The sequence below is a fragment of the Callorhinchus milii genome, unplaced genomic scaffold (genome assembly GCF_018977255.1).
Source record: "Callorhinchus milii isolate IMCB2004 unplaced genomic scaffold, IMCB_Cmil_1.0 Scaffold2, whole genome shotgun sequence".
Classification (NCBI taxonomy): Eukaryota; Metazoa; Chordata; class Chondrichthyes; order Chimaeriformes; family Callorhinchidae; genus Callorhinchus; species Callorhinchus milii.
In genome coordinates, this window is record NW_024704743.1 from 2,904,654 (window position 1) to 2,919,400 (window position 14,747).

General features: G+C 56.5%; 1 protein-coding gene across 1 annotated transcript in view; it reads right to left on the reverse strand.

Moving 5' to 3' along the window:
- Positions 1–11,845, reverse strand: part of LOC103172269 (protein FAM135B-like) — a 20,853-nt gene extending 9,008 nt beyond the window's left edge. The window contains 10 exon segments of the mRNA XM_042332555.1: positions 717–790; positions 1,325–1,480; positions 2,024–2,073; positions 3,305–3,455; positions 8,241–8,376; positions 8,648–8,821; positions 9,086–9,156; positions 9,818–9,957; positions 10,435–10,505; positions 11,696–11,845. Coding sequence (XP_042188489.1) covers positions 717–790; positions 1,325–1,480; positions 2,024–2,073; positions 3,305–3,455; positions 8,241–8,376; positions 8,648–8,821; positions 9,086–9,156; positions 9,818–9,957; positions 10,435–10,505; positions 11,696–11,772 — 1,100 coding nt within the window. The 5' untranslated portion in view covers positions 11,773–11,845.
- Between the last annotated feature and the right edge of the window lie 2,902 nt (positions 11,846–14,747).

Genomic DNA, 14,747 nt, shown 5'->3' on the forward strand with positions numbered 1-14,747 from the left:
AGTCTTAGACGCAGGTTGGCGAGAGCCAAGCCTTGGTGGGTGGGGGGGGGGGGGGGGGGGAGTGTGCGTTGGGGTAACTGCTGGAGTCTAACCAGCTATACCCACAGCTCGGCCATCGAGAGCGCTGTCTGGCCAAGTTTTCCCACTACTTGTCCTCTAGGACCACCCTCCCCGTTAGTTAATCAGTTAGGGCTTTTGCTGCGGTGTTAACAGGAGCTGAGGGGGAAGTCTGACCCTCTCTGTCCCAGGGGCGAGGCTAGTAATGGGAATTTGGGTACGGACCGATTTACGGGTGACCACATTTCTACGCCCAGCCTCGTCGCTGCTGCCAACATAGGTGAGGTGTCGGAAATAGCGTCGACGTTCATCTCTGTTTATAGTTACAGTCGTTCACAGGAGAGTTACCGTCCGAAACCAGTTCCTATCTGTCGCTCTCTCTTTAGAGTGGCTAATTATAGGGGGCGAAACGTTGGGCAAGTTTCTTTACTCCGCACGCCTCTGTTTACCCGGCAGTGAGTAGGAACCCGGTTATTAGTCGATCGGTGGATCGCTTTTCCGGGGGTGATAATCCCTTCAAAAAAGGATAATAATAATAATAATTCGGTCACTCAATCCACGACTGTTTGTCGGACACCGTCGGGCGCAATCGGCTGCTGTGCTTCGCCCACCCTGTCAAGACCCCTCGTCGCTGGGCGCCCTCGGAGGTTAAAACTCACAGCTGTTCCTGGAAAGTGAGAGCGGTTTCCTTCTCGTGTTCCATGTAGAAAAAAGCCTCCGAGAATCTCTTCACCTACAGGACAAAATAAAGGCCACAACCTTACGGCGGGCGGTGATCCCAGCCACCGGCCGCTGGGCAGTCAGACAATTGGACCCGAGCTGGGGCTTGGGAATCGGGAAGGAGAGGTGATAGGGAGCCAGTGGAGCCTGGCGAGGGCGTGGGGCGATGGGGGTACGGGGTTTAGTGTGGGATAGAGAGCCAGTGGAGCCTGGCGAGGGCGTGGGGCGATGGGGGTACGGAGTTTAGTGTCGGTAGGGAGCCAGTGGAGCCTGGCGAGGGCGTGGGGCGATGGGGGTACGGGGTTTAGTGTCCGGTAGGGAGCCAGTGGAGGCTGGCGAGGGCGTGGGGCGATGGGAGTATGGAGTTTAGTGTGCGGTAGGGAGCCAGTGGAGCCTGGCGAGGGCATGGGGCAATGGGGGTACGGGGTTTAGTGTGGGACAGAGAGCCAGTGGAGGCTGGCGAGGGCGTGGGACAATGGGGGTACGGGGTTTAGTGTGGGATAGAGAGCCAGTGGAGCCTGGCGAGGGCGTGGGGCGATGGGATTACCCGGAGCGTGTGGTGTTCTTGGCTCAGGAAGGCCGTCACTTCGGGCTGCAGGGTCACGCTCTCCAGGAACCGGGTCCAGAGGGTGGTGAGGTAGGAGCAGAGCTGCTCCAGGTCCCTGCTGATCTGCTCCGCCATCTTCTCCGGGCTGCTCAGCCCCTGCAAGGGATCCCGGACGATAATAATGTTATCGACAGCAATAATAATGATAATAATAATCCTCGCGTCTGACACAGCGCCTGGTCACGGCTTCGAGCCGTCTCAAAGCGCCTCACGGGAAACGCACACCGTCGAAGCGAATCGACCGGGCATTTTGGGGGGAAAATGGAGGGCGAGGAGGGCGTTGGGAACAGTCCGGCCGGGAAGCGACGCCGGCGCGGGCGCGGACGCGCGGACACGCGTGAAACGCAGGAACGTGACGACGCGCGGAACACGGAAACCGTGGGACGCAGGAAACTCGGAACATGGGAACGTAGGTACAGGAGTTAGTAAAAGCGGAGTGACCGTGTGTTTTTTGCGGGCGGGAAGCGGACGCAGGGGAAGGCTATGCGGTGGGGGGGGGGGAGCGCGCGGTGGGGGGGTGGGTGGGTGGGTGGGGGGGGATCCTTGTCGTGTCCGATCGCGCCCCGGGAATCTTTCCTGTCCGCCGGGAGAGCAAAGGCAGCGGAGGATACGAAACGAACGTCCTCTCCCCCCCCTCACCTGCAGGTTAGCGCACAACACGCCGAGCGTCTCCTCCACGCTACCGGCTTCTGTTGGGAGGTTTGAAACAGACGCACGTGAGAGCTTTATACGCGAAGGCCCACACAGCGCCGCGGCTTCTGTTGCAACGCACGCGCTGCTCTCACCATAATCAGGAACGATAATAATTAACCACCATCCCAATAATTCATCATAATACCCCTTGCGTTCGATGCAGCGCCCCGTCGCGCCTTCGAGAGGTCTCAAAGCGCTCGGCTGGAAGATGCTGTCAAAGCGTAGTGACTGTGCAATTATTATTATTATCACTGGGGGGTGTCCGACACACACAAGAACCCACGAAGAATCCACAGAGCGTCCAAACCAAATTGGAAATCTTGTGTCTCTCTCTCTCTCTCTCTCTCTCTCCCCCACAAGGCACAGTCGTAAGAGCTGAGGTTTGGGGGTGGGGGGTGGGGGGGGGTTGTGGGGGTTGGGTTGGGGGGGGGGGTTGGGGGGGGTTTGCCCAGAGCGCGGTGCGTTGGGGTAACTGCTGGGGAGTCTAGTGAGTGAGTGTGAGTGAGTGAGTGAGTGAGTGAGGGCTTTGGGTTGCAGGGCTAACAGGAGCTGAGTGGGGAGGATTCCCTGTCCCCCTCCGCCCCCCCCACCCCCCGCCCCCCCCCCCCCCCCCGACACACACACACACGCGTGCGCACAAACGCACGTGTGCACCCGCGCGCACGCAGCACACAGACACCGTGCGCGAACAAATGCTCGCGCACACAAATGTGCGCACGCACACCTTCACACATGGGCACACACACAAACACGCGCACACTCACAAACCCACATGTGTGCACACACTTGCACGCGCGCAGATGCAAACGTGCACATACACACACACACGCACAAACATGCGCGCGCACACAAACATGCGCACATACACAAACATGCGCACGCACACAAACATGCGCACACACACACACAAACATGCGCGCACACACAAACATGCGCACATACACAAACATGCGCACACACACAAACATGCGCGCACACATTCACAAACACACATGCGTACACAATCACATCCACACACATGCACACACAAACACGCACGTACACCTTCACACATGGGCGCACACAAACACGCACACACTCACAAACCCACACACGTGCGCACACGCGCACACGCACACACACACCCGCAAACATGAGCGCGCGCGCGCACACGCACACACTCACTCACAAACGCACGCGCGCGCGCGGGCACACACACAACCACACGCCCCGCGGGCTTCCTCTTACCCAGGGAGACGTGCTGCAGCGCTGGGACGTGTTGCAGGATGGCCGCGTAGTAGGAGAGAAGCCCTCTGTAGGCGGACAGCAGTGCGTGGCACAGCTTCTGGTGCCATCGGCTGGCGTGTTGCACGCAGCACTCACTGCTCACCAGGCTGCCCTGCAACACGCAACACGCAACACGCAACAACGTCAGAATCTTTGCTGCCGAAAGAAAACCCAAAGAGGCCCCTCCGGTTCCCCTTCCGCCATCTTGCCCGCACCTCGGAACAACTGACACGGCTGCTGGCGGGACACTGCCGGGTCGCAAACTGGCTGCCGCGTCTCCCTTAAAAAAAAACCACTACACAGTCACTACGCTTTCCACGTCCGCATCGAGCCACCCGCCCGTCAGGCAACGGGAGCGCCGTGCGAAACGCAAGGCTTTATCGGGAACGCTATCTCTTGCATTCGATCGCGGCGCCTCCTCGCGTCTTCGAGACGTTCCCGAAGCGCTTCGCGGGATACGCTCGCGAAGCGGAGTGACTGGGCGTTCCGACGGCGGCGGGACGCGGCAGCGGCGGCCCGCGAACAGCCGTGAGGTCGCGCGACCAAATTATTCTGGTCTTAAGTTACGTGTATTTTCGCTTCGAGGGATTATTCGAACCTGGGAATCGAACCCGGACCCTCGTCCGGTCTGTTTCTGCCGCGGTGGGAACGACAGAGAGAGCGAGAGAGAGAGAGCGAGAGAGAGAGAGAGAGAGACGAGCGTGCTTGGGGCCAGTCTTTAATCAGACTTGCTTCCCGTGTCCCTTACACTGTAATTGAAGCCTCCGCTCCTCAGGGGGTCTGTTTGATTGCTGGTTGATCAGCCGAGGCTTTGCTTTGGCACACGCGCACACGCACGCGCACACGCACACGCACACGCACACGCACGCGCCGCAACACGCCTAACCCTGTGTGACTGGGTTGGGTTTGGGTTTGGTGCGAATAAGGCGGGTGGGAGGGGGTGGTGGGTGGGGGGGGGGGTGGGGGGAATAGGGAGTCACATCGCGCAGTGGTTAGAGCGAGAGGGACCCGGGCCAAACGTTGGGCAAATTCCCTGACTCCGCACGTACCAAACCCATCGTCGTGGCTTCAGAGTCTCCAAACCCAGCGGAGAATTCCCCGCGTCCCCACCTACGCCTGGAAATCCCTCTCTCTCTCCCTGGAGGGACACCCCCCCCCCCCACCCCCACCCTCCACCACCCGCTCACCTAATTCCGGGCAGTATCAGGCGCAGGTTGGCAAGAGGAGGGTGTGGCGGGGGGGAGCCCAGAGCGCGCGTTGGGGGTAACGGCTGGAGTCTGAACCAACTAAAGCAGCACGGCTTGCCGTTGATATTGTCCGGCAAGCTTTCCTGCGGGGGTTGTCCAGCTGCGGGCAACAGGAGCCGAGTGACGCTGTGTAAACGTGTGTGGTCTGTCATCCCGATTCCCCGCTGTCCACATCCCGAACATAAAATGACAGAAAGTCTGCATTAAACTCCAGCTTCCGACTCATCCCCAGGTTATCTCTCGGGCTCTCTGTCACCGGTCTGAACGCCTGGCGATGTTGAAAGCCTGTGACTCGCTCTCCGGGAGCCGCTGTCTGTACCTATCTCTCCAAACTCCTTCGAGTAAATCACGCAATGCTTCCGTTAATTGCTCTCCCAGGTTAATTTTCCTCTGCCCATAGATCACGCGATGAAACTCTCCCTCCGACGCTGCCTTGCACGCACCCAGACGTTGCTGGGGGCACTGCATTAATAATACTACTACTAATAATAATAATAATAATGATCCTCGCATTTGATACAGCGCCTTATCATGTCTTCCAGACGTTCTCAAAGGGCTTTGCAGGATACACTGTCAAGGAACTGACTGTGTATTTTGAGGGTGAAACGCGGCAGCCAATTGATTGCGCGCAGCAGTGTCCCCGCAAACAGTCCCACAAACGAAGGCAGTGCTGATTGTAACTCTAAAACATCTCCGAGTGCTTCACAGGATCTATTGTCCAGTGCAGCGGCTGTGTATTTGCACAGCGATTCGCACACACAGCAAAGTCCCGCGAACAGCCGTAATAATAATAATAATAATAATAATAATAATAATCCTTGCATTTGTCTCATTGTGTAGGGGTTGGAGCGCTCGCCTCGCGGGGGAGAGAGGACCTTGGGTTCGATTCCCGGGCGGGGCGAAACCCTGGGCAAGTTCGTTTCCTCCACACGCCTGTTTACCCGGAAGTAAGTAGGAACCTGGTTGTTCGTTGAATGGCGGATTGGTTTTCTGGGGCTAATAATCCCTTCAAAATAAATTTGAAAAATAATAATGATGATAATTTGGTCACTCGAATCCACGACTGTTTGCGGGACACCGCTGACGCGCAATTGGCCGCCGCGTTTCATCGCGGCTTCCAGCCGCGACGGTTTAACGGTGGTGTCGCGTTGCTCTTGAGCAGCACGAGCGGTAACTGCAGGGAAATCGCGCGGAATCGTAAACCGCAGAAGCGCGGAGGTTTCAGAGCAATCCCCGCGTCCGATGCCGCGCTTTGTCGCGCCGTTGTGGCGCCTCAAAGCTCTTCACGGGACACGTTGTAAAGTACAAATAATAATCCCTCCAAAAAATAAAAAATTGATCACTTTCAATCCACGACTGTTTGTGGGGCGTCGCTGTGCGCAATCGGCCGCCGCGTTCGCCCACAAACATACAGTCAATTCACTTTACAGTGTGTTCTGTGAAGCGCTTTGGGACGTCCTCTCCCGACGCGAAAAGCGCTATATCAAATGCAAGGGTTATTATTATTATTATTACAGCGACCCTGTAGCTTGTGGGTGAAACGCGGCAGCCGATTCCGCACGAGAGTGTCCCCGCGAGCGTTACTGCCCCCGGAAAAGCGATCCGCCCATCGACGGACGACCGGGTTCCTGGTTACTGCCGGGTAAACGGAGGCGTGCGGAGTCAGGAAACTTGCCGGAGGTTTCGCGCCGCCCGGGAATCGAACCCAAGTCAGTCCTCTCTCTCTCTCTCTTGGGAGCCGAGTGCTCCAAACCACGAAGCTCCAGGAATCCGCTAATTGCCGCACGGAGCTATCCCCAGTTGGGTTCCGAGCTAAAAATGGAGTGAGCAACTTTGTCCAGGGAATTGTCGGCCGGGCGTTTTGAGGGTGAAACGCGGCAGACAATTAATTGGGCGCAGCAGTGTCCCCGCAAACAGTCCCACAAACAGTCGCCCTTCTCTTTTCCAGTGGATCTTTTAACAGCCACTCCTCCGAACCCACTTCCTGCAATGCAGTGCATCCCACAGCACTGAGCCGGAGAGTCGGCCCGGACTGGGAGCTCGAACTCCTGACGTGGGGCTTGAGCCGTCCGACTCAGAGCCAAGAGTGCTACCGACTGAGCCGGACACACACACACACACACACTGAGCCGGGCTCACACACACACACACACACACACACTGAGCCGGGTTCTCACACACACACACACACACACACTGAGCCGGGCTCACACACACACTGAGCCGGGCTCACACACACACACACACACACACACACACACTGAGCCGGGCTCACACACACACACACACACACAGCCACACACACACACTGAGCCGGGCTCACACACACACACACCACACTGAGCCGGGCTGACACAACACACACACACACACACACACACACAGACCGGGCTAACACACACACACCACACACACACACACACACACAGACCGGGCTAATACACACACACACACACACACACACACACACACACACTGAGCCGGACACACACACACACACGCACACACACACACTGAGCCGGGTTCTCACACACACACACACACACACACACACACTGAGCCGGGCTCACACACACACACACACACACACTGAGCCGGGCTCACACACACACACACACACACTGAGCCGGGCTCACACACACACACACACGCACACGCATACGCACACACACTGAGCCGGGCTCACACACACACACGCACACTGAGCCGGGCTCACACACACACACACACACACTGAGCCGGGCTCACACACACACACACACTGAGCCGGGCTCACACACACACCACACACACACACACACACACACACAGAGCCGGGCTGATACACACACACACACACACACACACACACTGAGCCGGGCTGACACACACACACACACACACACACACACACACTGAGCCGGGCTGACACACACACACACACCACACACACACACTGAGCCGGGCTCACACACACACACACACACACACACACACTGAGCCGGGCTCACACACACACACACACACACACACACTGAGCCGGGCACACACACACACACACACACACACTGAGCCGGCTCACACACACACACACACGCACACGCATACGCACACACACTGAGCCGGGCTCACACACACACGCACACGCACACACTGAGCCGGGCTCACACACACACACGCACACACTGAGCCGGGCTCACATACACACACGCACACACTGAGCCGGACACACACACACACACACACACACATACACACACACACACTGAGCCGGACACACACACACACACTGAGCTGGGTTCTCACACACACACACACACACTGAGCCGGACACACACACACTGAGCCGGGCACACACACACACACACACTGAGCCGGGCTCACACACACACACACACACACACTGAGCCGGGCTCACACACACACACACACACACTGAGCCGGGCTCACACACACACACACACACACTGAGCCGGGCTCACACACACACACACACACACAAACACACTGAGCCGGGCTCACACACACACACACACACTGAGCCAGGCTCACACACGCACACGCACACGCACACGCACACGCGCACGCGCACGCACTGAGCCGGGCTGACGCGTAACGAAAGCAGACGGCAGGGTTGACATTGCGAGGAAGGGAACGGGGTTTCGACGAACCTCGACTGTCAGCTGTTTGTAGTAACCGGAGCCGAACACCAGGTTTTCGAGGGACAGTGGCTGGTGAGACGCCTCGACCTCCATCTCCTGACCGCTCTTCCCCAGCCAGGAGGACCCCTTCCCCAACCGCGGGAAGCTGCAGCGGAGAAAAGAACGGGGGTCCCGGTTAATTCAACTCCCTCTCCTCCGGCCGCCGCCGAGCCCCGACTCTTCCCTCCACAAGCTGCAGATGATCCAGATCTCTGCGGCTCGCGTCCTCTCTCTCTCTCTCTCTCTCTCTCCCGCACCGGGGGGGGGGGCTCCGTGACCCTATCGTCTCCCCCACCCCTCCACCCGCCACCGCCCCCCCCACCACCCTGGCCCGGAGGGCGTTGGGTTAGGCTTTTGGTTTGAAAGACACAGGTAACCTGATCAGAGGCTGGTGCAGAGCGACCAGGGCAGCGTGGACGGTGACGGAGATCACGGAGAGGTGGAAGTAGTCAAACATGGCGGGTACGTGATGGTGTAGCCCTCGCCGGGGGTGGAAGTGAAGGCTGAGCCGGCGACTGCTGATCAGGGGGACGCCGGTCACTTCGTTCAGCCTGAGAGAGAGAGAGAGAGAGAGAGAGAGAGAGAGAGAGACACCGCCGGGTTAGTCCTGTCCTGAGCCCTCACCCGCCCCATCCTCGCCCTCCCAAACCAAATCCCTCTCGAGGTAACCACTACACCGCAGGACTCCAGCAGCTTAGGGTTAAGTTGCCCCAACACCACCCCCTCCGATGCCCCCGTCCCCCCACCCACCCACCCACCCACCCACCCACTCCACACCCCCTCCCCACCCCGAGAGCTGTTCTGTTCAGACTTACTGAGGCTCGGATTCGGTGAAGTGCAAGTCGAGCTTCAGCTCAAAGTTCACCTCGTTCAAGGCCTCCTCCACCTGCGGAGAGACGAGGGTTAAACACGCGGGTGGTTTCCATCACGTTCGCACGAATTACCTTTGCGCGCGGCACAGCGCCTCCGTCAGGTCCTCGCGACGCCTCAAAGCGCTTCTACAAGGAACCTCTCGACCCTCGCGAAAGGCCGTCGACCCGAAGGGTTGACTCGTTTTCCTCTCTCCGTAGATCCCGAGTGTTCTCAACAGAGGCCGCGGACCGAGGTTTAACAGGTTGGCGAGAGCCAAGGCTTCGGGGGGAGCCCAACGCCACCCCCCACCACCACCACCACCACCACCACCACCCGCCCCCAGTGACCGGTCTGCCCTTCCAGGTCCGGCAGGAAGGGCTTTGGCTTTGGCGTGAGTGAGTGAATGATTGAGGGAGAGAGTGAGAGAGGGAGGGAGGGAGGGAGGGAGAGTGGGAGGGAGAGAGGTCGAGAGTGAGTGAGAGTGGGAAAGATGGAACGAGGGAGAGTGGGAGGGAGGGACAGATGGAGGGAGAGTGGGAGGAAGGTAGAGGGGGAGCGAGTGAGCCAGAGTGGGAGAGATGGAGGGGGGGGAGGGAGAGATGGAGGGAGGGAGGGAGGGAGGGAGGGAGGGAGAGGTAGGAAAACATGACCGGTTGCCCTATCCTCGGGGCTGAGGCTGCAGTGCAATCACTCACTCTGTCCCCGTCCAGCAGGAGATGGACACGGAAGAGACAGGGGGTGTTGATGGGCACCTCCTCGTTGCGGTAGAGGATCTGGAAGGTCTGGCTGTGCACCGAGCCGTCCTGGACACAGGCGGAGCCAGGGCCACCTTCCCCTGGAAGGAAACCATCCGGTAAACACACAGCGAGAGACAGCGAGACAACCCACCCCCACCCCTCACTCACTCACTCACTCACTCACTCACTCACTGACGCTCTCCCAGAGTCCACCCACCCACCCACCCACCCGCCCAGCACCAACTCGGGTCTGAAACCATTCTCCAGCGTCCTGGCCTCAACCAACCTTCCTGTTGACATCCAAACCCCACAGTCCCCTCGCCTCGCCCCCCCCCCCCCATCCCTTGACTTCTTCGAGCCCCGTCTCAAGATCCTCCTCTTCGACCGGGTCCGGGAATCAAACCCAGGTCCCCGTCGCTTGCGACGTGAGCGCTGTAACCACTGGGCTACAGGGACTCCACGGTAGACAGTGCGTGTGTGTCGGGTGTGTGTGTGTGTGTCGGGTGTGTCGGGTGTGCGTGTCGCGTGTGTCGGGCGGGTGTCTCTCTCTCTCTCTCTCTCTCTCTCTCTCACACCTGTCAGGGCTGCTGTCACTCTGTGAGGGATACGGGGCGGGATCTTCAACGAGGCTCGAATCTGGTAAAACCTGGCGAGGCAGAAGGGAAGGGAAACAGCAAACGTTTACGCGATGATATTAATAATAATAATAATATTAATAATAATAATAATGATCATCAACCTCACGTTTGTTACAGCGCCCGATCACGCCTTTGAGACGTCACAAAGCGCTTCCCAGGGTACACTGTACCGGCTTTGCGGAGCCCCCCCCCCACCGCCCCGGTCAGTTTGGGAAGGACTTAAAAGCGGTCAACCGCCGTGCGGATAATAACAAAAATATGATAATAAGAATCATAATAATCTAATAATAGTCCTTGGATTCGATATGGCCCCTCGACACGTCTTCTGGACGTCTCAAAGCGCTTCGCAGGACACGCTGCAAAGTGAATTGACCCGAATATTTATTTGTGGGCGGATAAACGGACGGGTGAATAGATACACAAATAACAGAGAGAGAGAGAGAGAGGGGGGGGGGGGAGAGCGAGAGGGGCAAATAACAGAGAGAGAGAGAGAGAGAGAGGGGGGGAGAGCGAGAGGGGCAAATAACAGAGAGAGAGAGAGAGAGAGAGAGAGAGGGGGGGGGAGAGCGAGAGGGGCAAATAACAGAGAGAGAGAGAAGAGAGAGAGGGGGGGGGGGAGCGCGAGAGGGGCAAATAACAGAGAGAGAGAGAGAGAGAGGGGGGGAGCGCGAGAGGGGCAAATAACAGAGAGAGAGAGGGGGGAGAACGAGAGGGGCAAATAACAGAGAGAGGGGGGGAGAGCGAGAGGGGCAAATAACAGAGAGAGAGAGAGGGGGGGAGAGCGAGAGGGGCAAATAACAGAGAGAGAGAGAAAGACACAGAGAGGGAGAGAGCGAGACAGAGAGAGAGGGGGGGAGAGAGGGAAAGAGAGAGAGGGAGAGAGGGGGGCAAATAACAGAGAGAGAGTGAGAGAGAGAGAGAGACAGAGAGAGAGAGCGAGACAGAGAGAGACAGAGTGTGAGCGAGAGACCAAAAGAGTGTGTGTGAGACAGAGAGTGTGAGAGAGAGCGAGAGCGAGACAGAGAGAGAGACAGAGACAGAGAGCGAGTGTGAGAGCGAGACAGAGAGAGACAGAGACAGAGACAGAGAGCGAGTGTGAGAGCGAGACAGAGAGAGAGAGAGAGCGAGTGTGAGAGAGAGAGAGACAGAGAGAGAGAGAGAGCGAGTGTGAGAGAGTGGCTCAGTGATGGACACTCACCCTCGCTGGAACAGGTCCACATTGTAGAACTTGTGTAACTCCACCGCAAACTCGATAGTGCCCTGAACCTCAGACATGATCTATCCGGGGTCATCACCTGAGGGACACACACACACACACACACACACACACAGGGTCATGTTACTGCAGCTCATCATCACCTGAGGGACGCACACACACACACACACACACACACACATGCACACACAGACACTCACACAAACACACACGCACAGGGTCATGTTACTGCAGCTCATCATCACCTGAGGGACGCACACACACACACACACATGCACACACAGACACTCACACAGACACACACACACACACAGGGTCATGTTACTGCAGCTCATCATCACCTGAGGGACACACACACACACACACACACATGCACACACAGACACTCACACAGACACACACACACACACACAGGGTCATGTTACTACAGCTCATCACCCGAGAGACGCACACACACACACACAGACACACACAGACACACACACAGACACATACACACACGCACACACACACAGGGTCATGTTACTACAGCTCATCACCTGAGGGACACACGCACAGACACACACACAGATACACAAACAGACACACACAGACACATACACATACACACACCCACACACAGGGTCCTGTTACGACATCTCATCACCTGAACACACACACACGCACCCACACTGACAAACACACACACACACATACACTCCCCCCCCACCCTACGCACGCAGGGGGTCACCTTCCCACACCAACAACGCTTTCACCGTTTCGCCCCCAACAAAATACACAGTCAATCCCCTCGACAATACATTGTGAAGGGTTTCGAGACTTCTCAACGACGTGATAAGGCGCTGCATCAAATGCGAGGATTGTTATTGGTATTATTATTATTATTATTATTATTATTATTATTATTGAGACGCGGTGAGGGCTGGAGCGCTCCGCGAAGGAAACCGGAGAAAGTCACGTGAGGAGAGCGCGTGGAGGCGAGACAGGAGACACCCAACGGCCTCCGGACCAGACGCCCCGGACACGGGAGATGGATCGACAAGCGAGTCTGAACTTCGGTCCTCAGGTGAAGCCTCTGCCGACTGCCAACAGCAGCTCCGTCTGTTAAACAGAGTAACGACAAGTTGCTCACGGCAAAGGGCTCGTCATCGATCAATCGATCGATGGCAACACGGAATAACACGTCAGCCTCGGCACAGCCCCGGAGCCTCGGGAGGTCCTCCCGATCGGGAGAGGCATCGGGGACTAAATCTGATTTGTTATCGGTGCTCACAGGCCCCGCAATCGCTGAGAGCCAATGTAACGACAAAACACACCGTAATATTAACAGTAATATATATTGTTGAAGTGTGGTGTGTGTGTGTTCTGTGTGTGTTGGGTGTGTATATGTTGGGTGTGTGTTGGGGGTGTGTGTGTGTGTGTTCTGTGTGTGTTGGGTGTGTATATGTTGGGTGTGTGCGTTGGGGGTGTGCATGTGTGTGTGTGTGTGTGTGTGTTGGGTGTGTATATGTTGGGTGTGTGCGTTGGGGGTGTGCATGTGTGTGTGTGTGTGTGTGTGTTGGGTGTGTATATGTTGGGTGTGTGTTGGGGGGGTGTGTGTGTGTGTTTTGTGTGTGTTGGGTTTGTATATGTTGGGTGTGTGTTGGGGGTGTGTGTGTGTGTTTTGTGTGTGTTGGGTGTGTATATGTTGGGTGTGTGTTGGGGTGTGTGTGTGTGTGTGTGTGTGTTGGGAGGGGGGAATGCATGTGTGGGTGCGTGAGTGTGTGTTGGTTGAGTGTGTCTTGTTGGATGCGCGAGTCATGTGCATGTGTGTGTGTGTGTGTATGTGTTGGGTGTGTATATGTTGGGTGTGTGTTGGGGGTGTGTGTGTGTGTGTTTTGTGTGTGTTGGGTGTGTATATGTTGGGTGTGTGTGTTGGGGGTGTGCATGTGTGTGTGCGTGTGTTGGGAGGGGGGAATGCATGTGTGGGTGCGTGAGTGTGTGTTGGTTGAGTGTGTCTTGTTGGATGCGCGAGTCATGTGCATGTGAGAGTTATGTGTGTGTGTGTGTTTTGTGTGTATTGGGTGTGTATATGTTGGGTGTGTGTGTTGGGGGGGTGTGTACGTGTGTGTGTGTGTGTGTGTGTGTATGTTGGGTGTGAGTGAGGGGTGTGAGTGTGTGCAATGGGTCTGTGTGTGCGTGTGCGTGTGCATGGGTGTGAGTGCGTGCGTGGTTTTGAGTGTGCGTGTGGGTCTGAGTGTGCGTGTGCATGTGTGTGGGTGTGTGTGTGTGTGTGGGTGTGAGTGCGTGTGCGAGTGTGAGTGTGAGTGGGTGTGTGCATTTGGTGTGAGTGTGTTGTTGGTGTGAATTTGATTTATCACATGAAAACATTTCAAAGTGCTTCACAGGATTTAATAATCATAATAATAATAATAATAATAAACTCATAACCTATTGAATTAATACTAAGAATAATTTGTAATCGACATATAAGCCCAAAGAACAACATAGGAATAATAATAATAGTAATAATAATAATAATAATAATAATAATAATAATAATGATAATAATAATAATAATAATAATAATAATAATAATAATAATAATAATAATAATAATCCTGGCATTCGATATGAAGCCTCGTCACGTCGCGAACACGTCTCAAAGCCCTTCACAGGATATATTGTAAAGCGTAGACAGCGCAACAGTGTCCCACAAACGGTCGTGGATGGAGTGACCACATTATTAATTTTTTTAAATTAATTTTCATCGACAACACGTGACGTCTTTCGCGTCGGGAGGACGTCCCGAGGGAGCTGGACGGTCAGGGATTTGGGAATGAGGAGGGGGTGGAGGGGGGCAGGGGAGTGGGGGGGGGTGGGGTGGGGTGGGGGGGGGTTAGGAGGGTGACCGAAGGCGCGGTCGAAGAGGAGGGGTCTTGAGATGGGTCTCGAAGGAGGCGAGGGAGGGAGGGAGGCAACCCCCCCCCCCCCCCCCTTCTCCTCCCTCTCCCACACGGGTAGACGGTGGACTAAAGCGTCCATGTTTCCTGCG